The sequence below is a fragment of the Populus euphratica genome, unplaced genomic scaffold (assembly GCF_000495115.2).
Source record: "Populus euphratica unplaced genomic scaffold, PopEup_1.0 scaffold91.1, whole genome shotgun sequence".
In the NCBI taxonomy this organism is placed as follows: domain Eukaryota; kingdom Viridiplantae; phylum Streptophyta; class Magnoliopsida; order Malpighiales; family Salicaceae; genus Populus; species Populus euphratica.
In genome coordinates this window covers 439,644-462,886 of record NW_011499917.1, presented here as the reverse complement: position 1 = coordinate 462,886, position 23,243 = coordinate 439,644, and the positions used below count along the sequence as shown (strand labels likewise).

The following is a 23,243-nucleotide window of genomic DNA, read 5'->3' as shown; positions in this document are numbered from 1 at the left end:
CACTAACTAAACGATATTATTTTTTAGTTTTAAATGAATATAAAAGTTACTGCAAAAATAAACAAGCAGGTCTAAATAAATATATCCCTTTCTATTTTTGTGATAAATAAATAATTAAAACAATGAGAAAGGAGGAGAAAACACCAATCAGCGAGCCTCTGAAAAAATCCAGCACGAAGGCCCAAGACAAATATACTTACAAAGCCCACTCTCTATACCCTAGCAGCTCTATCCTTTCCTTCCTCCAGCGGAGAAAAATGAAGCGGAGTGGTGTCTTGGTGGCTAAAGGTTGAAACAAAATAAAATAAAATTCCAAGCCCCTCCAAAAGCACCGCAACTCAACACAAAAATAGAAGGAAATCGCCATTATGGCAGAGGAAGCGGTTTTAGGTTACTTAGAGAATCACGAAGAAATCTCCGATTCTGGCCAGTTCGCTACTGATAATGGACTCGATCACAACGACGTTGTTAATGTCATCAAAAGCCTCCACGGTTTCCGCTACATTGAGGCCCAGGTTCCAAAATTTAGGGTTTTCTAGGGTTTTGAATTTTAATTTTTTTTAATATTTATGCAGTAATTGTAGACTAGATAAGGTGAAAATTAGTGTGGTTTTGGATTTGTCAATAATAAAGATGACCAGTGTGGTTATGACTGTTATATAGCTGATGGATTATTTGATTAATTGGGCGTTTGATGATGTTTGTAGGATATTAAGAGAGAAACATTGGTGCTCACTGAAGAGGGTAGAAAATATGCTGAAAAAGGATCACCTGAAGTTCAACTCTTCTTGGCTGTACCAGAGGAGGGTAGCATTTCGAAAGAAGAGTTGCAGGTTTTTATAATTGATTGCTCTTAATTTTTCTTTTCAATTTTTCAGTTTTTTATTTGATTTTTGGCTGTTGGATTTGTTGACGCAGAAACTGCTAGATCCTGCAGTCTTCAAAATAGGGTGTTCTCAGGCTGCAAAGAATAAATGGGTGCAAATGGGAAATCAAATATCTAGGAAGGTAACACAATTTTGATTTTCTCTTTTCTGCTGTGTTTGTGTGAAATCGATCTTAATTGTTAGTCATCTGGTCCCGTGATTAGTCGACGATGATGTTTTTTTTGTATAAATAAGTATTCTATTTTTATCTACTTGATGATTATTAGAGTATGCTTGTATTGGGGAGAACAATTTCCTGGTTTGTTTGAAAGAAGGAAAAGAGTATGTTTGCATTGGGGAGAACAATTTCCTGGTTTTGTTGGAAAGAAGGAAAACAAGTAAAGGAAAATATTTTTCTGTTTAAAGTAAAAATTAAGCTATGTATAAATACCTCAGAATACTCGAATATTCCTCTTCATTCTTTTGGAAATCCATGTCTAGTGACTGCACCCAAAATAAAAAAATATCGTGAGCTGGGTTTTATGGTCTCAAAACTTGCTTTCCACCTTTTGGCTGTTCTGTCTTGCCAATTGATAAAATATGCTTCCTTTTGCAAAATTGTGAGTAACCACTTAAGATCTATGGTGGAGTGGGTCACAGTGCTGGGTTTGGCATTTAAGATCTGGGCTGACAGGGGTTTTCATGGATGCCTTTTATAATTTCCCATCTATCCATGGTGGGAATTGTGTATAGTTGGTGATGTAAATTTTCAAAAGTTGTAGAGGTGATTATTTGCAGTGAAGATGAGCCTTTGAGATTCCTTATAACCTGAAAATGGTGGTTTATTGGTGGTGGAGGTGGGTTTGAGAATGTTAAATGCCTAGAAACTGGTTGTGATAATGGTTTTTTTACAAGGTGGTTGAGGTGGGTCATAAGGATTAGCTTGGTATTGAGGCAAAGGGAAAATTGAATTCTTATTCCCTTTCATAAGTGTCACCAAGCATTAGAAAATGTTTTACAGGAACATAGTTTCTGCAAAACAAACAAACCTAAATATTGTAACTCAGGAGATTTTTACTTTATCTTAAGTTGCATATTGTTCTTTAATAATAGTTATTCCTTTTGTTCTTTGTTATAGGTTCAACATGTTGAAGACAGAGTGAAGGATCTTCTTTTACGGATACAAGATGGGCAGGTGCATTATAGTGGATACTGTATTTTATTATTGAATATGCTTATCAAAATACATCTAAGTAACCAGTAGGCAAGATTGACATTGTCTTCATGGGTATGGTCTGTGGCTAAGAAGGGGTACTCTTTTAAGGGGTTTGGGGGAGTGCACTATTTCACCCTTGTATCATACCTATTATTTTCATATTTAATTGCTAAGCTGCTCCTGTGGTTGTTTACTAAATAGAAGTAGGACCAAACTGAGAGTTAGCAGCATAAAGAATGGAGCCCATCAGCCCTCATTTATCCTTGTTCATACACGGCAACCATTGCCATCTTGTCTTACCAAGTAACTGGATACCACATGATAATCCACTGAATGTGAATTCGTTCAGGTACCAATCCTATAGTCTTTAGTATTGGGGAAATGAGCTCAGTAAGTTTCAATGGTCACATGCAATTTGTGAATCGACAATCTTGAAGTGAAGTGACCCTATTAATGAGTTCAAATTCACATAAGCTAGCACTTGAGTCCCAGTTTGGTAAATGCCCAAGGGTGGGGCTATAGGACTTGAATATTGGTATTGAGCTTGTTACCGGCTTCAAGGTTTGAGTCGGTAACGAGTAGGGAGCTTCCCCAGAACAAGTCTATTACTAGACGGGAAGACCTGCTCTTTGGCGCTTAGCTGCTATCAACTTAATTGGCTACTGCGATGTAGCTTTCATCCGGAAACAGCCGACATACTTGTTGACTGTTTACTTGAAAAAGGCCTTCATGCAGTGGTTACAGCTTAGGGGGCATATCCGAGACTATTGAAGTTGGTGCGGGTCCATCTTTGTTAACAGTTGGGGGACACAGGCTTATCCCCTTCTGTATTCATAAGTTATGTGTGGTTTTATCTCGATTCTGCCCTTTGATTTACTTATTATTATTTATTTATGATCAGGAACTTGGCAAAGATGATAACAACTCTCTCAAAGCAAGAAAGCTTACTGCTCTGCAGTAATGATCTTACCTTTTGCTCTTGTGTTATTTATTTTGGTTCTCTTATTGTCTATAGTACAAGGTTGAAACTTTTTCATCAGTGGTGTTGGTGTTTTACAACTTATGAATTGTGCTCTAGAACCTGGAAGGGCTACTCAGTTAAAAGAGGTCCTGATTATGCTCCAACAAGAAGGAGAACTGCAACTGATTTGACTCGAGAACATCTGCTGGGGTATGCTCCTATATTCACATGGGTATGCTGATACAGTGTTGATCATAAATCTGAGTTGTTGGCTGCTATTTCCTTAGTTTGCCTCAACTATGAATTTTGGGGTATGTTGGTGAAGAATTTGGGGTCACTGATAGACAACTGTGGTTGCAGCATATGAGAAAAATGCATACCATTGAGAGGATGCAGTAACAGTGCAGGATATGCATAGGAAACATCATTATAATTTAAGCATGCTTTAACCAACTTGCACAGCTCTGAGTGCGTTCATGAATTGTTTCTGCATGCCAACCAGTTCATTTCGTTTCTTGCTGCAGCATGGAACTTCATACGATTTCTCTATATAATGTAAACATTGACATATGCTGGGGTTTGCAGGGGTTTGTTGTGCATAATAACATTAACACAATGGGGTTGTTGTTAGCCACTGTTCACCTGGTTTTGCATATTCATTGCATCCTGTTGACAAATTTATCTGATGCTTAGGGGTGATTGGAGGAACATAGAGTTCAAAGAGTACAACTTCAGTGCCAAAGGTCCACCACCTGAAAGTGGCCATCTTCATCCGCTCAACAAGGCAAGAATAACATTATTCTTATTTTAATGTTCTTCCTCTCCTTTTTATGTTTAGGGAATATTAGACTCTTAATTGCTATGAAATTTGTAGGGGCAACCAATTGTGGAATTTATGTTGCTATTCACACACCAAAAAGGTCTCTTCTTGCATTCATTTTCAGTGAGGAGAAATTTGACCTTTAAGTTTCAAACACCTATATGAAATTGTTACCATATTGAAGGATATCATAATTTTGCTGAAAATGATTTTTTGAATATAATATTTTGGAGTGCAAATTGCAACACCCTATATTCAAGGAAAAGGAATTCTTTGTGTTGCATAGTAACTTGATTGGTCAATTGATACTGACAACAGGTTGTCCTGTAAATAAATGTCGGATTGAGTGTCTAGACTGATTGAGACTGCCATTTTCATTATCTTGAAATATTGCCATTATATACAGTGTTAGTTGCTCACATGTTTATTTTAGTTAGGCTTGAAGTTTGGGTGGGTGTGCATGGATGTCAGCATTATTCATTAGCTTGATGCTGAAACTTTTGCATAACTGGTCAAAACCTTCTCATGTTTCAGATCTCAAATTTTATATCTGAGTATGCTGTTAAGACTTGGGTTTGACATCAAGTTAATTTTTGCTTGTCAAATAAAAGATTTTATTGGAATATTGTTCACATTGCTTGTGCTGTTCTAAACAATAGCCACCACTACAAGATCTGCTGATCAGATTTTAAAAAGGCATTGGCACTGAATCAGTTGAAGGAATAATGTATCTATTGTATGTATGCATTCATAGAAACAGAATTGGAAGAGTTTTGTGATAGTTCTGTTTTTGTTGGAAATTGGCTTGCTTGGTGGTGAATAGCAATTTTCAGTTTCATTTAGAACTGATTGAAATTGACGCCATGGAGTTTATTTTTCCCTAAGCACACAATGTAAGTTTTGCTACAGTGCTGAAATGCTCATCCAAGTATTGCCTTTTGTTTTCCTTTCTATTTTAGGTGAAAGAACGATTCAAAAACATCTTCCGTCTAATGAAGTAAGACCTGTTCTTTGTGTTCTGGTTTTACTTTCAGTGGTCTATCTTTGTTTGACATTTGTGCATTGGTCTTCTATTGGCTGCAGCTTTGAGGAAATGCCAACAAATAAATATGTTGAGAGCAGGTAGCTGTTTCTGCTCATTCTTTATAAACAGCATCATTCCATTTTGTTAATTGTCAATTCTTTAGCATTTGAAGCTTTACGTCATGAAACTAAAGCTAACTATGCATTAATGATTGGATACCTTGTCTTCCTCCACATGTTTGAAGATATTCTTTATGATTTGTTCATCTTCTGGGTTTATTACTAAATGTTTTGATACAGGATTCTCCTATTATCTCTACTAAATATATTAATCCTGTAATGATGTTGCAACCATGGAAAATTGGTTCCATTTAGAAGAAGGTAATGTTAGCAGAAAGTGTCTGCTTGATGGAAAGTAATCTAGATGGTGAGCATGCAACTTATTTGTTCTTCTTTTGGTCTGTGGAGCCCAAAAAAGTGATATCTTAAAATATTTTTCCTGCATTTTGCTTTCATGTGATGACATTAATTATTGTTTTGGTGGTCTCCTTAACTTTCCGTTGCATTCCCATTTCAACTTGCAGCTTCTGGAATTTTGATGCCCTGTCCCAGCCACAACAACATCCTGCCCGCGATTCACATGATACCTTCTTTCTTAAAGGTCTGTTTGAAGTGATTTCCTATTCATAAATCTTTACATCTGGTTTTCTGATGGTTATTTGGCATATAAATCTGTAGCTCCTGAAACAACAAAGCAACTGCCTGAAGATTATGTTGAGTTGGTGAAGCGTGTTCATGAGTCTGGTGGCTATGGGTCAAGGGGGTATGATTTTTCTCTTTTAATCTATTTTTTTCACTATTACGTGAATGACTTATTCTCTCACAAATATGAAATACCTATTCTCCAGATATGGATATGAGTGGAAAAAAGAGGAAGCAAACAAAAATCTTTTGCGAACTCATACAACTGCAATTTCTTCTCGGATGCTTTATGCACTAGCACAGGTGTTAATGCATTCTAAGTTTCTTACATATCCATCTTCTTAACTTTTGGAATGGTTTCCAATATACTCTTTTGTGCTCATGCATTTGTTATTATGTTGTGCTTTCTTTTGTTTGTGCTCTGATCTAGGGTGCCCTCTCTTCATTGATTCATGCAAACACGATTCCCAGGGAAGCTTAACTGGTGTCATTAATTATTTGACACTGATTTAAGGAAAACAAAGTGGTTTCAATCTTGTTGTCTTGCTTGTTTTTTCTTCTGTGCCACTTTTTTTCTCTTAAAATCTAATCTTGCAGATTAAAAAAATTGGTGGGCCTCAATCTACTTAGTAAACATGCTCGTTGGTCTGAAGTATTGTGAACTAAAATATTCTGGTTTCTTATAATATTGGGATATTTTGTTTTGTTAACTTAGCCATCCTTTTTCACTTAAATATAGTAGATAATTAATTATTTAATTTTCTTTGATAGCATGCAAAACAGCAGTCGTTTACCCCCAAAAAGTACTTCTCCATAGATCGAGTTTTCAGAAATGAAGCAGTTGATCGAACTCATTTAGCAGAATTCCACCAGATAGAAGGTATGTTGAGCTAAGACATTATATGGAGTCTGCTTTTCTTGATGTTCTTTAGAGGTTTTTATGCTTCTCATACCATGCTGGTCTGTCAAGAAGTCCTAAAAACAAAACTAATTCAGATTTTGGTGTTGATACAATTGATTCCATTATTGGACATCCAAGCACATGGTTTGTGAATATGATGGGGTGCTGTTGATCATGTTATAAAAGTTGAACTACAGAATATTGAAGTGTGGACACTAAGGACTTGGTTTCTGCCTTTCAACTGCTTCATTAATTTCAGGTTATTGTGATTTTTGTCAATAGATGAACAGTCAAATCCTGCTTTTGGTTTCAGGTTTGGTATGTGATCGAGGGCTTACACTAGGTCACTTGATTGGAGTGCTGCAGGACTTCTTTTCACGTTTAGGTAATTAAATGTGTTCTGAAGTAATTTTCTTTAACACTTCTTTCCATCAAATATGCATGAAAAGAATTGTAGTTTGGTCGTTGCCTGTAAAAATTTGTTTGTTACCAGTGCTAGCTGGTAAAGTCACCTAGCATGATACCAAATGACTTGAGATAAAACCCCGCTCACTCTTGTAAGGTATCGATGGTAGCAGTTAGAGGTTTGATGGCCATCCTGATAAATGGATATATAGATAGATTGATTGATCTTTGTATGAGCGTCTAGTAGGTAGGATTGCATGGGTTCATGTTAATTTGAATGAAGGCGGCTGGTTATACTAGTCCCTGTATACAAGTGATGCTGGAGGAGAATGCTTACTACCATGGGAAGCTGAAATCTGACTTCGAAATGCACATTTTGTTTTCAGGCATGGACAAGCTGAAATTCAAGCCTGCTTACAATCCATACACCGAGCCTAGCATGGAGATTTTCAGGTATAAAATCATGAATTCCTCTTACAGGTGCACTGCTTGTAAAGTAATTGGAAATTTGATACGTCCTATACATGCCAGTTATCACGAAGGCCTCAAGAAATGGGTGGAGATTGGAAATTCTGGCATGTTCAGGCCTGAAATGTTGCGTCCTATGGGATTCTCGGAAGATGTCAATGTTATTGCCTGGGGCCTTTCGCTTGAAAGGTGAGAAATTTTATCTGACAAATACAAGAATAATCTTCCAAATTATCCTCGTCTTTGAGAAACAATAGATATCACAATTCACATCCATTGATTCATATTCTTCCAATGGTTTGAACAGACCAACCATGATATTATATGGGATCAATAATATCAGAGATCTTTTTGGACACAAGGTACTGCCTTTATACTCACCCTTTCTTCTAGTTAAAACATCACACGCTATCTTCATAACAATTTGACGCGAGCATTCATTCTTACGTTGCAGGTGGATCTTGGGCTCATCAAGAAAAACCCTCTATGCCTTATTGGAATTAGGTAGATTGTGAAATGGTTCTGCTCTTTCTTCTGTTCCATCTCTAGTTTTTGAGAAACAGGTTTGGTTGAGTCTATGCCTGGGGAAACCAGATTTATACTGCAGCAACTGAATTCATCAAATTGGGGACAGCTAGATTAGATATTCTCTAGGCCTCGAGTTTTCATTGATGACTGCTCAGTCTGTAGTCTTCAATTGTTTTGTACTTTATTAGCAGTAGCTACCGGCCAGTGTGCTTGTTCTATGCCGCATAACAGTTTTCAAAATTTTATTTTATTTAATTGTGTCGATTAAAATAGATATATGTAATCAAAGTAATTATTTAAATTCTGAAGGAAAAAATATACATTGCTCGGCAAATTCTCTTTTTTTTATTCATGTTTTTACGTTTTCACAAAAACATGTCCTTTTTTTTAGGAGCATATTTTTTGAATAAAAAATAATGCTAATTAAAATAAATATGTATAAAAATTTTAATGGTTTGAAATAAGAAAGCAGTTGTATTTTTTCAATAAAAGTCTTTATTATTCATTTATTTCCTTTGGTTATGATAGTTTTATCAAAAACATTGTTTTTTAAATAAAAATTTATAATGACTTGAAAAGTAAGTTCTAATAAATGATAAAATCTTGATAATTTTTACAAGAATATAAAAAATATAAAAGAACAACTAATTTAAAAATTATGGCACAATTGGATACTTGTTTAAAAAACTCAAAAAAATCTTAGAAATCACAATGACCTCTTTTTCATCCTCTAATCACTCTTAAAAAAGAATTAAACTAAATTAAAAAAAGCTTCATGGGTTTAATGTTTTTTCTCTAGTATGTTTGAGAAAAAAAACCCACTTCGATGAAACCCCATCTCTAAAAATAAATTAATTGACATCAAATTTGATTTTTATATATATATATAATTAGTGGCTTGTTGAACATTTTCTCTCTCCACTCTTTTTTTTCATGACTTTCTCTGATCTTCTTCCTCAGTCTCTAACGATCAAATATGAAAAAAAAAAAAAGTTTAAGCCCAAAAAAATATCATTGACCAAATATGCAGATAAAAGTTAAAAGTTCAAGGAGCAAGGTAAAGTTTTATTTTATGGTGAAAATGAAAAAAATAAAAAAACTGTTTTTTTATTTTAATCCTTTGTTTGTTATAATCTAAAATTTTATTTCACAATATCAATTTTAATATAATGTTAGAGTATTCCCAAACACGTATATGTGATGTGTGAAAGCATGCACAATTAAAAAAGTCAAACACATAAAATTATGCTTCGATGAAATTGTGCCTTCTTTTATAATAAATGAATATCGAAAACATTTTTATTTTTAATTTATTTTATAATTGTAATTAAATACCACTGCATTTTGCCCCTCTCTCTCTCTCTCTCTCTCTCTCTCTCTCTCTCTCTCTCTCTCTCTCTCTCTCTCTCTCTCTCTCTCTCTCTCTCTCTCTCTCTCTCTCTCTCTCTCTCTCTCTCTCTCTCTCTCTCTCTCTCTCTCTCTCTCTCTCTCTCTCCTAGCGTGCGAGAACACATTTGACATTCTCCGATACATGTTTCTTTTATACGCTTGTTTTCCCTTTTATAACGATCCCGGCCCTTTCAAATAGTGGAATTTCCAAGCAACTTGTCTGTCATCTGTTACAAGAGTGCCATGTGGCCCCCCACAACGATTCTTTGTCTTGTGTAGTTGAGTTCCAGTTTTTATCCATCTCAATCCCTCATGCAGATTGGTGGCCACTGCTTCAGAAGGAAGTCCAGCAAGATTCTTTTTGTGAAGGGTTATGAAAGAAAAGTCCCTCCCCATTAAAGCTGCTGTAGCGAGCGAGATGGTGTGTGGTTTAAAAGAGGCAAGGTTTATTTGAATCCCGCTTCACTTTTAATTTCCAAGATATATTGTTTGATTGCCATTTATCACCAAAGGGTGGGCGTTTTAGGTTCTATAAACCCTCTTACAAAAATTGCAGAGCTTCTTATGGCTCGGTATCCATCAGAAGGTTTAATATTTTCTGCAAAAGTATGATGTTTGGCCAGCGGTTCAAAACAGATTATATGAAGCCAGCGAAATTGCTTCAGCCTCTACCAACCCCTACGCAGATGTGGACTGATGTCTAAATGGACTTTATTAAAGGCTTTGCCATCTTCTCAAGGATATACTGTCCTCATGGTAGTGGTTGACCAATTGACGAAATACACTCACTCTGTTGCATTAAAACATCCATTTACTGCTGCAGTTTTTGCCAAGACGTTCATCACCAATATGGTTCGTTTATCAGTTGTTTTTTTGCGAACATTGTTCCGGTTGCAGGGAACCAAGTTATGAATGAGTTGGAGTCATCATCCTCAATCTGACGCCCAAACTGAAGTTGGTAATCGCACCTTAGAGCAATATCTATGTTGTTTTGCTGGTGGTCAGCCACAAAAATGGCTCGGCTGGATTCCCTGGCCTGAATTCAGTTGCAATAAAAATATTCACCCCTCCCACCAAGATGACTGATCCTTCTGAAGTTGTTTATGGAATTCCACCACCAGACCTGCTGGCTTATGTACCAGGCACTTCCCGTGTCCAAGCTGTAGATAAGTACCTGCGTGATCGTGAGGCAATTCTACGAGAGTTGCACCGCAACCTTATACTAGCTCAGAATCGCATCAAATATCAAGCAAACCACCACCGACGTGAGATCTCTTTGATTGTGAGAGATTACTGTATCTAAGACTACAATCCTACAGGAAAACTTCTGTAGCTTTTCAGTCCTCCATGAAGCTCGCCCCTTTTTTTTGGTTCCTATAAAATCATTGAGAAAATCGATAATGTGGCTTGTATATTGGCTTTACCCCCTGGTTCACAAATTCACGATGTATTTCATGTCAGCTTGTTGAAGAAGCAGATGGGGGGGCCAGTCCCTCCATCATCGTTCTTACTTCCCCCTGTCTCTGATATTTCAATATTCATCCTTCCATAACATGAGGATATCTTAGATCGACGTGTGATTCGCAAGGGAAATTATCGTTCTATCGTCCCAAGTCTGGAGTTCTGGTTAAGTGGATAGAGGCATCATCAGAAGATGCAACTTGGGAGAATATGTGGCGTTTCAATAAAAACTATCCAGATTTCATCCTTGTGAACAAGGATTCTTAAGCAGAAGGGACGGTATGGCCATTTTAAAATGATTTATTTTTTAATATATTAAAGTAATATTATTTATTTTCCCCATTAATTCATCAAAACAATTTAAAAATAAAAAAACATAATTTCCTCTCAAAAACAAACACTACCTAATAAGTGTTAGGTTGGCAGCACTACTCTTTTATTTTATATTTTTCGGTATTCCTGATCTTTTTTATTATTTCTTAGCAGTTGCAAGGCTAGACATATAAATGGTCAAAATAAATTCAATAAGATATGCAGAATTAAAATACCAAAAAGGCTTCCTCTCTTCCTCTGTTGATTCTTCTTCTCATCTCAAATTACCACTATGCCTGGAAATTGTGATATTCTTTTTTCAGCTACAAGGGTTAGTTCTTGAAGTTTAACTTTCTTCTGGTGTAATTAAATCCTGTAAAGTTTCAATCTTGGTTTGGTGATTTTAAGTGGTGGATGCGCAGAGGGGTGGATTTGGAGTTCTGGGTCCTGGGGATGGGTTTGTCGTTAGTGGTTGCTGTTGTGGTGGTGGTGGTGGAGCTGGAGGAGCTTTGAGGAGTTTGGTGGTGGTGGAGGGAGGAGGAGAAGTGGAGAATGGTGGTGGATTAGCGCTTGTGGGCAACGTGTAGAATGCATCGATATTTAAGTAATAACATGTTATAGTTCTTGAAGTTTAACTTTCTTCTGGTGTAATTAAATCCTGTAAAGTTTCAATCTTGGTTTGGTGATTTTAAGTGGTGGATGCGCAGAGGGGTGGATTTGGAGTTCTGGGTCCTGGGGATGGGTTTGTCGTTAGTGGTTGCTGTTGTGGTGGTGGTGGTGGAGCTGGAGGAGCTTTGAGGAGTTTGGTGGTGGTGGAGGGAGGAGGAGGAGTGGAGAATGGTGGTGGATTAGCTGTTGTGGGCAACGTGTAGAATTCCTCGATATTTAAATAATAACATGTTAGGTAGAAAAACAATTGGTCCCGTGGTCTAGTGGTGAGGACATTGGACTCTGAATCCAGTAACCCGAGTTCAAATCTCGGCGGGACCTCCTTTTTGTTCTTTTTAAATCAGTTTTGATAAAGGCACTGTTTACTTTTAATTACATTACCGAGCCTGCTTCTTCCACCTGATTATAGAGGAGCCATCCGCGCCCAAAATGTGCATTCCACCGATAATACATTCGCCGCTGGAGCCATCTAACTGGATTGTTGAACTAATCTTCGAACTGATAACAATGGTTCGTGGTACATCTTCCCTATCTTTTCTTTTTGAAAAGGGGAAGATTTTGAATGATGAAATTCTTGACAATTACACTTGCATTGCACCCAAAAAAGAAGCCATGAACAAAGATCAATTAAAGATAAAAATGGGAGCTTGTTGTAGCTATAAACAAGCTGTCAAAACATAAAATGACCATAATAATCCCCACAAGCACCCCCTTGCCTCCTGACTCTTCTCAAATCTTGTCTATCCAATTAATCATGATATAAACTTTCCTGCTCCACAACAAAACTTTTGATAATCGTTTCCTGTGGAAGTAGATATGCACCTTCAACACCCAAAATATACCAAATGGGCTTGAGACCTCAATCAACTCAAAAAAACCAGAGACAGCCGCACTGGGGGCACCATCTAGCAGGCATTCAAATGGGAAGGCTGCTGTATTATTGACAAAGAATTACGAAAAATAAACATGTGTGCTAATTTTAATTCTGTCTCTCTACATCTTGTTCATCAGATGGTTCAGGGCAAATCTCTCTAGAATGCCGTCTCATTGAAGATGAATGGTTGCCGCTACCATTTTGGCCACTACCCTGTGAATTTGAAGTTCCTGACTGTTTAAAACTACTTCCTCCTTCTGGCCTGGCACTAGAGGTTGCTGGAATGACTGCTACATCAGATGAGCTGTGACGCCAACTCCCAAATAGAGAAGCATTCCAAGATCTAGAAGATGTTGTTCTAAGCCTTGCGGAACCAGAATTTTCTTCCCTCACTACTTTCAAAGGATTTTCCAAAGCCTTAAGGATGTATCTCATAAGAGGGCGCCTTGAAGGCTTTGGATTGAGGCAAGACCTCGCAACAATGGCCATCGCCCAAACTTCCTCCAACAGATCTTCGTCGATGATCAGAGATGGATCCACAATTTTGATTAGAAGTTCCTTGTCGTAGATGCTAATGTACGGTAGAATCTGTTCTGAAAATTCCTTCAGCTGGGCATCACTAGATGCACTAATGCCCAGCTTTCCAGTAACCAACTCAAGTAGCACCTTCCCAAAACAATAAACATCGTAGGCACACGTGGCTGTCAATGAACCTGGCCATATTCAAGAAAAGATTAACTTCAGAAACATTAGTGAACTTTTAAATTATAAAATATCATAGTTAGTCAGAATCAAATGAGGAAAACTCATTCCTCCATGCAAGGATCATGTATTAAAAAAATTAACTGTTTGGTGACATTACGACTCTCAAAAGGAACTAAGTTCAGATTTGGTAATGAGAAGGCATGCATAACAATTTTCCTGAAATTATGCTTTCTTTAGCACCAAACAGTTCAGAATGCTAATATGAACAGCAATTCTGCATGAGCATAGCTGGGTAAAGTACAACACAGCGGGTTATTTTATCCCTTTTTCCAAGGCAGGAAACCTGTTGACTCTGGTTAATATATATATATATTTTAGGGAAACGCAGGGTTATCCTGGACCAGCTTTTGTGCACCAAACTAGCCCCCCCGCCCGGAACCAGCCTTACACGGTGTTTTTCACCCTGCTGCCTGTGGCCCCAAGAATTTTGTTGGCAAGAGGATTTGAACTTGAGACCTAAAGAGAGCAAACCCCCCTGGTTAACAACAATAACTGAAGTACTGTTTTACGATGATAAACAACCCATCTCATAGTTCAATATGGTTAAAAAGGTCTGGATTGGAAATTTTATTGTCCTAAGAATGGATTTGATATTTCATGCTATTTAATCCTCAACCTGAGTTTTTCAATAATCATATGCTGTATAACATCATAAGTTCATAACAAGCTTTTTTTAAGTGGTGTGTGCATGACAAACTCTACAACATATGGCTGGCTACTCCTAGCTAGATGAATTAATATGGAGAAGCCAAGTAATAAAACCAAATTGGTGATGTTCTACAGCTAAATCTTTACGTACCAGAAGTACCTTGTTCCAATGACCTGCAAATGATAAAGAAACACTGAAATCACTACCTTGATTATGCTAAAAAACACAAGCATACAATATACACCTTACAATATATTGATGCAGCAGATAGATATTACCAGGTATAGTCTAACCACAAATAGCAAAAGAAATAACAACTGAAAATTATACGCTGGTAGTGCCTCACCGTGAATTCCAAAGGCATTACATCATGCATAATCTAGCTCATGCTTTTTATTCATAATATACCAAGACAGTAGTTAAACCATAAAATTATGCCATGTCTAAGATCACAAGAATCTTTAACTGCAATATGCTAGTGTTTTGACACTCTTCTTCTCAACTACACAATGTGAAGGCAAAGAAACAACTCAGATGTCTGCTGCTGAAATTTGAAATCTCCTGGTCTACAAAATCAAGAGCTACCCGAAAGGACAGAAAAGTTGATAAGATGAAATTTCCAAGTTTTCAGAAGACTACATCATAACCATGGAACATCTTATAGTTCAACATGCCCAAAATTAAAGAGGAGGCTACAGAAAACCCTAGCAGCACAGTTTCTGAAACTTTTCCATCAAAAAGGAAACGATCAACAAAATCACCCACTTGATGCTGGAGGCAAGAAAATTTATTACATAAGTAGTCACCATTTTCTGCCCACCTATCTAATAACAATGAGAACCAAAGGAGGTTCATATTGGCAGATTACTAACAGAACTGCAGCGGTCAACAACTTCTTTGATGGAATGTCCCACTAAAAACAACACCGTTTAAAAACAAATATGAGAAGTAATTTAACATGCTCAGTTATGGCCATAAGCTAGGTGGGAAAGACAAAAACACAGAACCTTTCACCGTCACAGATCACAAAATGAGACAACTAATCTCATTGCAAACAACATGTCATGCAGATAAGAAAAATGTTTAAATGTTATATGCAAGTGAAGATAGCAAATAGACTAGACAACTTATAATACAACACTTACTGAGGCAATCGCAGCAACCTGGAAATCCTGCTTTGATGGGTATCTCCTTCTTGTGTACAGACTTCACTCAGGCTACCTAACCGCACTTCAAATTTATCATCAAGGAGTATACTGCTTGCTTGAACATCTCTTCAAGAAACCAAAAGAAAAATAGCTCAATGACATTCATTTAATAGAATTTTAGATGTGCTACAATTTGTCCATGTTTTATTGAAGTTAAAAAGACTATATCAGGCACGTAACTAGGCATCTTCCTACATAATGCATGGAAACTTACTCACTGGAACGATAAGTTAAGTGATCTTACAGTTATTGTCAACCAAAAAGAAATCACAAAAAGAGAACAAAGCATAACAAGATGCGAGTCTTTAGAGTACCTGTGCACAATGGGCGGCATGCATTCATGATGCAGATAAGATAGACTTTCAGCTGCTCCTATCGCAATTTTCAGTCTTGTTATCCAATCTAACGACTTCAAACCATCATCTTCAGAATCAGTTTTCCTGAACAAGGAACTTGACAAGTCTCCATTTGGAATATGTTTGTAAATCAGGAACTTCTCATTTTCTTTCTCCAAGCAGTGTCCCAAGAGGGGAACCAGTCTGGAATGTGAAACCTTACTATAAAAATCCAATTCCAATAAGTACGCTTCCTTCCTATGAGATTGCAAATCGATCTTTTTTATGACCACAGGGATCCCACTTTCCAGGATTCCCTTGTAGAGATCCCCTGAATGGCCATGTTTGATTAGGTTTACATCTCTAAAGTCACCAGTTGCTAGGAGAAGCTGCTGATATGTGAATGCATCCCCTAAACTTGAAAAGTCAATTGATACTCCAGGAGCTGGTGGACTGCTCCCAGAAGGAACTGGAGTTACTGGACCGACCCCAACCCCTCTTTGAGTCATAGTGCCCTTCTTACGGATGCAAAAGAGTAGCAGTACCAGCAATATCACCAAAAGTAGAATGAGTCCGACTCCTCCCAAAACACTTGCCCATATGATGACCTTTTTGTTGTTCTTCCCTGTGTTTTCCCCAGCAGGAGGTGGCGTGGAGTTCGTTACTCCGAAATTATCAAAAGTCAGGCCCTTTTCAGTATAGAAAGATGTGCAATCAAGCAAAGTCCTCTGATTTGACAAGTTTTGGAGACAATTGCTAACAAGAGAAGCATTGTCACTCACATAATCCGGAACTGTGCCTTCGAAATAATTGCCAGACAGGTCAACAACAAGGAACCTTCTTAGCATAGGTGTAAGACCTCCATAAAACAAATTCTCAGATATATTCAACTCTGCAGAACTGGCATTGGCATTCAAGCTACCATTTGGCAGAATACCAGTGAAATTGTTGCCGGAAATATCAAGCAAGCGCAATTGAGGCAATGACCACAGCACATCAGGGACCGAACCACTAAAACCATTGCGCTTCAAAACTACAGTCTGCAACTGACTTGGAACAGGAAATAAATTCACTGGCAAAGACCCACCGAGCAAATTGTTCCCAATCAGCATTCTCTGCAAATTCCTCAAGCCTCTCAATTCAGCAGGCAACGACCCAGACAGCGAATTAAAGCTCAGATCAAAGTTAGCCAGGTTACTAAGATCACCTAGCTGAGGGGGTATCGAAGACGACAAGTCATTGCTCGAAAGATTCAAATACTGAAGCTTCGAAAGCATCCCAATGCCAGGTGGAATTGAACCGAATAAGAAATTCATAGAAATATCGAGTATCGTCAAATTCTGAAGCGAACCAAATGACACAGGAATAGATCCAGTAAACTGGTTTGCAGAAAGATCAAGAACTGAAAGCCCCACCAACAGTCCCAAACTTGACGGAATCATACCCGTAAAGTTATTATCATGCAAATAAAGACCAGTTACACTGGTCAAATTTCCCAAACTCCCTGGAATGGCATTACTTATCAAGCAAGAAGAAAGATCAAGAGCTTGAAGGGAAACAAGCCTTTGACCAAACCAATCAGGAATTGAACCAGGAAGATAAAAACCAGAAGCATTAAAGGATTTAAGTCTTGTTAAATTAACAAGAGAATCAACTCTAAATTGTGGGTTTTGAGAACCAAGTCTAGTCCTTCTAAACCCTGAAATGTTAATTTCACTGACACTACCATTCTCACATTTGATGCCATTCCAAACTGAACAAGGGTCTGCCTTTCTTGGCCAGTCCTTGCTTCTTAACCCCAAAGAAGATCTTAGTTCGAGTAAAGCTGCTCTCTCTATGGGTGAACTAAGCCTCTCTTGTTGTTGTTGCTCAAATGTAGACTCAAAAAACAGCACCAACAGCAAACACTTTAGTGCTAATACAATCTTTTGATCCACCATGGCTTATGGGGATTGAATTTCCAATACAAATACACTCTTCTTCATATCAAAGATTCAAACTTTACATGTAATAAGCATAAATTAGTACAAACAAAAATGTGGGTTTTTATGTTTTTTCTTTTTCTTGGCTTTCTCTCACCATAAAGTTTGTTTCATTCTAGCTTTTTCTCTCACAAAAAAGAAACATAAAAGAGACTAAACTGGAGAGACAGACTCTTACCTCAATCAAAAGGTTTCGATTCAATCTTCTTCAAAATTTCTCGGTAACCAATCTGAATCACACTATCTCTCTACCTACTCCCTCTTTCCCTTTCTAAATTCCAGTTTCTTTAGTTGACATTTGACAGGAGAAACAAAAGATTTTTTTCTTAAAAAAAAACAGCAATCATGTAGATATAATATTTGTTTAAAAAATAATTAGAAAGTTAAAAATGGCTGGTCAAGAGGATACTGTGTGTGGACTGCCACACTCTCTCTCTTAAAACTCCTTTAAAAGGAAATTAAAAAAAAAAAAGATGGCTCAAAAAGGGTGTTGAGTTTTTAAGCTTTGACAATTCATAAAGCAAAAGATTGATAGCGGCTAGGCTTGCAAGAAGAGGCATGAACCAGGGCCGAGCTTGTGGGTCAGGAATAACGGACCGGTGGTTCAGGGAAACTGGTCCGTTGGTGCTGAGGTTGTGCTGGTTTGGTACCTCCGGCACTCATGCACTTGCCAGCTAAGTTCAGAACTGCTGCTCCTGGCACTTCCTTCTATTATTTATAGTTTATACAACAAAGTACAAGCACGCTAATACCCTAACGTGTATCCCTTTCTCTCTCTCTCTCTACAAGGATGTATGAAGTGATTTTTATTTTATTTTTTCGTGTGTGGATGTCTTTTAATTCAAGGGAGGAAACAACGCATGAATTTATGTCACACAACTGTTCGAGGAAGGTTTACTTCGGAGACTTGGTAAGGTTGGGGGCTCGAAAGTTGGGGGGACCTGTGACATTTAAAACAAAGACGTTTTTTCCAAGATAGAAACAAGAGTTTACGGGCTAAGTAATGCTAACTTGATAAAAATGTTTTTCAAGCTTATTTAAAAAAATACAATAATTTATGAGATTTATTCAATGTACGCCATTGTCGTGATAACATGATCATCAGACTTAAAACGTTTTTTCACATAGCAAAATGATTGCTTTTCAAAGCATTAGAGTTCAAATACAAGGGACGTATTATTTCATGAAGAAAAAAAATATAATCCGTCCAATCATGCGAGTATTTTGAGTTCCATGAACCCAATAGCTGAAGAAAGAAAATCATTAGTTCTCCATCTTGGATACAAAGTAGCTTGTCAGGAAAATGAAAATGAAAGGGGTGGTGAACTGCTGGTTCTATTGTGGTAGTGGTGAAAATAAAAATAAATAAAATAAAATAAAATAATGCTGACCAAGATGGACATCACACATAGGCAAACAATTTGATCTCGACGTCTCGCAATAAAAGGGATTGATGGAAATTGAATGCAAGATCCCACATAATTTGTGGTGCAATCTTATTTATTTATTTTTTATCTTTGCCCTTTGGCCTGTTAATACGAAGGGATTTGTGGTGCAATTTTATTTATTTATTTTTTATCTTTGCCCTTTGGCCTGTTAATACGAAGGGATTTGTTAGGTTTTAAGCAGAAATGTGCCCTTTTATTTTTTGTTTTTATTTTTATTTTAAAATATATTTATTTAAAAAATGCACTCTGCTTTTACCCTCTGGCTTGTTAATGTAAAGGGATTCATTAGGTTTTAAGCAGCAGTATGCCCTTTTATTTTTTGTTTTTATTTATTCAAGAGATATACAGTGTGTCGCAATTTATTAACAAACACATTCTTATTTATCTACATTTTAGGCGTTTAACCCCCTTTTTTTAATTTCTTTTCAATTCAATTAGATGAATTGTGTAAATAGTAGATACATTCATATAATAGTTGTGAAAGGAAAGTTCTGTTTATTTTTGTGTTTTAAAAATATTTTTAAAATAATTTAAATTTTTTTATTTTTTTCACTTTAAATTAATAATTTTAAAATAATTTAATTTTTTTTATTTTTTTCATTTTAAATTAATAATTTTTTCATTATTTTTATATTATTTTAATATGTTGATATCAAAAATAATTTTTAAAAAATAAAAATATTATTTTAATATATTTTTAAATATAAAATATTTTAAAAAATAATAACAACTATATTTCCAATAAAACTACTTCCAATCAGGCTAATAACGTAGCAGTTGGCAAAAAGTAGGTGGCATGAGTAAGCCCACAGTTGAAAGATGTGCTTTGCAGTAGGATTTCCATATACACTCGTGCTTCCACTGTTGGCAATTATTGTTTGAGCTGGCTTTATAATTTTTGGTAATTTTTTTTTGTTCCTCGTCACTTGCTTAATCTTAATCCTTCAAAATAAATAAAGGTTCGTGACGTTTATCTTCCCCAGTAATTGCCAATGTGTCATACATTCTCACAGTAAATGTTCAGTTACTGTTTTACAACAGCCGACACAAAGACAACAAAGACAAAACCAGTTTAGTTAAGGAAAAAAATACAGAGAAAACATAAAATAAATATCTTTAAGATAATCTTGAGATAAATTTTTACTGCTTTTCGTTCTTGGCTTTTCTCAATCCATTGTTCTTCGTGAGACTCTTACACGAAGTTACTAAAACATACTATTGTGCAGGCAAGTTCTCTTCCTTAACCAAGTCAATTTTCTCATGGCTTCTGCTGCAAACAAAGCTTAGCGAATATCCTCGTACTTGCTTCCTTAGAGAGAACTGACCTATGAAGCAGAGCTTTCTTTTTTGTCTCATCATGAATGGACAGTGGCGCTAAGCTGTAGCATAAAATAATGGCCTTCATGCTGTTTCTACGTGGAAGAGTAGAATTTCCGGTAAACCCAGTATTGGTTTTTCTTCCAATTTTGAGGGTTACTATAAAAATAGAAAAAAAAAAAGTTGGGAAATTATGAACCAGACCTGTTTTGATGGGTTTAAATTAGCCAGACACAATATATTATGCTTCAATATATTATTTTGAAGGTGAAAAGTCTGCCCAAAGGTGTTGTTTTTCTGTTATCTTGTGGACGGCCTCTGCTAATTAAGAACATTCTTTGAGAATTGATATCACTTGAATTGATTATGGAGCATTTTTTGAGAGTCGACTCGCCATCACTTCAATAATCAAGGAGGTTCTGGGGCCAAGAAACCGGCCGCAGCGGCAAATTCGGTCCCTCCCTGTTATCACATCTGTTAGTTCTTACTAGTACGTTTTTCAAAACAAAAAAAAAATTAAAGCCTAAAAAAATAAATTTTAACTATAAATTAAATAATTTTATTTATTTATTATTGAAATAAAAAATATTTAATCTGTTTAAATTAAAATAGATTGACTTGTGAAATTCACCGAGGAAATCTCAAAAACAATAAAAAAATAAATTGTAAAGTTCAATTATAGATTAACTTAATGTTAAAGAAAAAAATTAATGAGAAAATAGTATTTTTTAAAAAATAAGCTAAGTGACTCGAGTTAATAAAGTAAACTCATGACACAAGTCATGCATGTCATTGGATTTAATAATTGTTTTTCATTTAATCATATAACAATAAATCATATTATAATTTTTTTTATTTCAAATATTTATTTTATAAGTGAAAAAAACTAGATAGAAACATGGTGCTAAGATAGTAAAAGTATACCATTGATAACAAATTATAAAATTATATTTTTTAAAAATTAAGGGTCAGTAAAAGCATTAAACTGAAAACACAAATAATAGTCTAGAAGTTGCAAATTAACTCCTTAAACCTGCAATATAACCCATGAACATAATTATATTCAATAATTTTTTATTAATTTTTTAACCCAAAACAAGCCTACATGCATAGAGGCTTGAGAATTTCAAAATAACAGCTCAGTCTGCAAATCTAGATCTATCTTTATATTTTAAAACACAATTAAAGAGGCATGCAACCTTATTTTTTTATTAAAAAAATAGAGAGAGTAGACGACACGTCATCGTCTGCTTTTGTAGAAACTGGCGACCAAAGGTCGCTTAGAAATTTCTATTTTCTTTAGTTTAAAAATCCATTCTTAACCCATTTCTAACCAAAAACACTCAAAACACCTTAATAAACTTATTCATGATCTAAAAAAATAAAAATAAAAAAGCTTTAAAAACCAAAATCAATCCAAACTAAAAAAATTCCTACAAACATATTTGTCTCCTGGAGTAATGAAAAGGGAAAAAAATACCTAAGTAAAACCATTCTCATAAAATGGAACCTATTGAAGTCGATTTCAACCTCTTTGATAATTAGAATAATTGTCAATGATCACTTTCTTTCTATAACCTAAAGTTCAGCATCTTTTCTCCTCTAACAAAAAAAGAATTGAAAAATAAAAAAATAAATTTTTATATTAAAATTGAATTTTGAACAATTAAAGGAACCGATAACCTATAAAACTAAAAAGATAGAGGATGAAAATAATTTTTTTGTATGAAGTTCGAAGCCACCACCTTTTTTACCTATAATTTTCAATTTGGTCCTCTTGATTTAAATCCAACCCTTCCTTCCAAACAAATATGCAATTGTGTGGAAATTTGGGTTTAAAATGACTAAATTATGCTAGAAAAAGTTTGAGGGTCAAATTAAAAATTTTAACTACTACAATTCATAATAATTTGTGAAAGGGTAAATAGTATTTGCATCTATATTATGGTGAACAGAACTTGTATCTATAGTGTTTTTCTCACTTGGCTTAGTTTCAATTAATATGTGAACAAAAGCAAGGAACTTAACACTATATGCCAATAGGCCAATAAAAAGTTTTTATTTTTTATATGTCCTGTTGGAAGTTTCATTTTTGCCCTAAATTTCTTTTGAGAAATTAAAAAAAAAAACTAGTTTGACTCGCATTTCTTTGGAGGTCAAATATTTATTTTTCCAAAAAAAATATAAGCTTTTCCAACATAATTTTTTACAAAAAAAAAAATTATAGTTATAATTTAACAGTCTATACATGTAACATCCTGGCCCAACTTGCCATATATTGATCGCTTTGGGCCTTACCGTTCTCATGGTTTTGTTCCTGGTGACGCAAGCCCACATCTGAGCCTGATGCCCCAAAACACGTATGAAAAGTTGGCAACCAACACTTTTAATAAGGTCAGCTACCACTCCATCATCCATCAATGTGGAATATTACAATCTACCCCTTTAAGGAGCCCGACAATCCTGTCAGTAAAACCGGACAACTAGTGAGGTTAGCTGTGATACCAAATATAACAATCTGGCCCAACATGCCATATATTATCCACTTTGGATCTTATCACCCTCGTAATTTTATTCATAATAACGCGAGCCCACATCTAAACTTGATGCCCCAAAACGTGTATGACAAGTTTGCAACCAGCATTCTTAATAAGGCTAGCTACCACTTTGTCACTTGATAATATAGGATATTACAATACATGTATTCAATTAAATAAAAATCAAAAGCTACATGTACCAATAAATGAAAAAAAAGTGTTAATATTTTTATTCAACTCGGCTAATTGTGGGTTGAATAATTTTTTTAATGCAAAACAATGAATATGTATGTGTTATTAATATATTTTTTAACATCGAATAAAAAATATAATTATGAATAAAAAAATTGATGCTTACATATAATAAAATAAAGATCATATACATTAACAAAGAGGTATGAGATCAC

General features: G+C 35.7%; 2 protein-coding genes, 1 long non-coding RNA gene and 1 other non-coding gene across 6 annotated transcripts; 2 read left to right on the top strand and 2 right to left on the bottom strand.

Moving 5' to 3' along the window:
- Positions 1-224: 224 nt before the first annotated feature.
- On the top strand, positions 225-8,140 carry LOC105134714 (probable phenylalanine--tRNA ligase alpha subunit). 2 transcript variants are annotated; one of them, XM_011039225.1, is made up of 18 exons: positions 227-515; positions 708-833; positions 919-1,008; positions 2,005-2,061; positions 2,984-3,039; positions 3,161-3,253; positions 3,737-3,827; positions 4,823-4,860; positions 4,947-4,985; positions 5,471-5,547; positions 5,625-5,709; positions 5,795-5,891; positions 6,360-6,468; positions 6,803-6,874; positions 7,281-7,347; positions 7,426-7,551; positions 7,670-7,724; positions 7,817-8,140. In XM_011039225.1, exons 1-18 carry the CDS (start codon positions 369-371, stop codon positions 7,868-7,870), a joined length of 1,479 nt encoding a protein of 492 aa, XP_011037527.1. In that variant the 5' UTR covers positions 227-368; the 3' UTR covers positions 7,871-8,140. The 2 variants fall into 2 exon arrangements, with proteins under 2 accessions (XP_011037526.1, XP_011037527.1); XM_011039224.1 differs by having other exon boundaries at positions 225-515; positions 7,281-7,551.
- A 2,145-nt stretch (positions 8,141-10,285) lies between these two features.
- Positions 10,286-22,973, bottom strand: LOC105134713 (uncharacterized). The gene is made up of 3 exons (XR_844043.1): positions 22,903-22,973; positions 22,548-22,642; positions 10,286-10,296 (listed from the first exon to the last, which is right to left on the bottom strand). It is a non-coding gene; the product is annotated as an uncharacterized LOC105134713 (long non-coding RNA).
- TRNAQ-CUG (transfer RNA glutamine (anticodon CUG)) lies at positions 11,971-12,042 on the top strand. The gene has a single exon. It is a non-coding gene; the product is annotated as a tRNA-Gln (tRNA).
- On the bottom strand, positions 12,335-18,364 carry LOC105134712 (probable LRR receptor-like serine/threonine-protein kinase At2g16250). 2 transcript variants are annotated; one of them, XM_011039223.1, is made up of 4 exons: positions 15,532-18,364; positions 15,155-15,283; positions 14,169-14,182; positions 12,335-13,308 (listed from the first exon to the last, which is right to left on the bottom strand). In XM_011039223.1, exons 1-4 carry the CDS (start codon positions 17,490-17,492, stop codon positions 12,701-12,703), a joined length of 2,712 nt encoding a protein of 903 aa, XP_011037525.1. In that variant the 5' UTR covers positions 17,493-18,364; the 3' UTR covers positions 12,335-12,700. The 2 variants fall into 2 exon arrangements, with proteins under 2 accessions (XP_011037525.1, XP_011037524.1); XM_011039222.1 differs by having other exon boundaries at positions 14,160-14,182; positions 15,532-18,362.
- Positions 22,974-23,243: the final 270 nt, after the last annotated feature.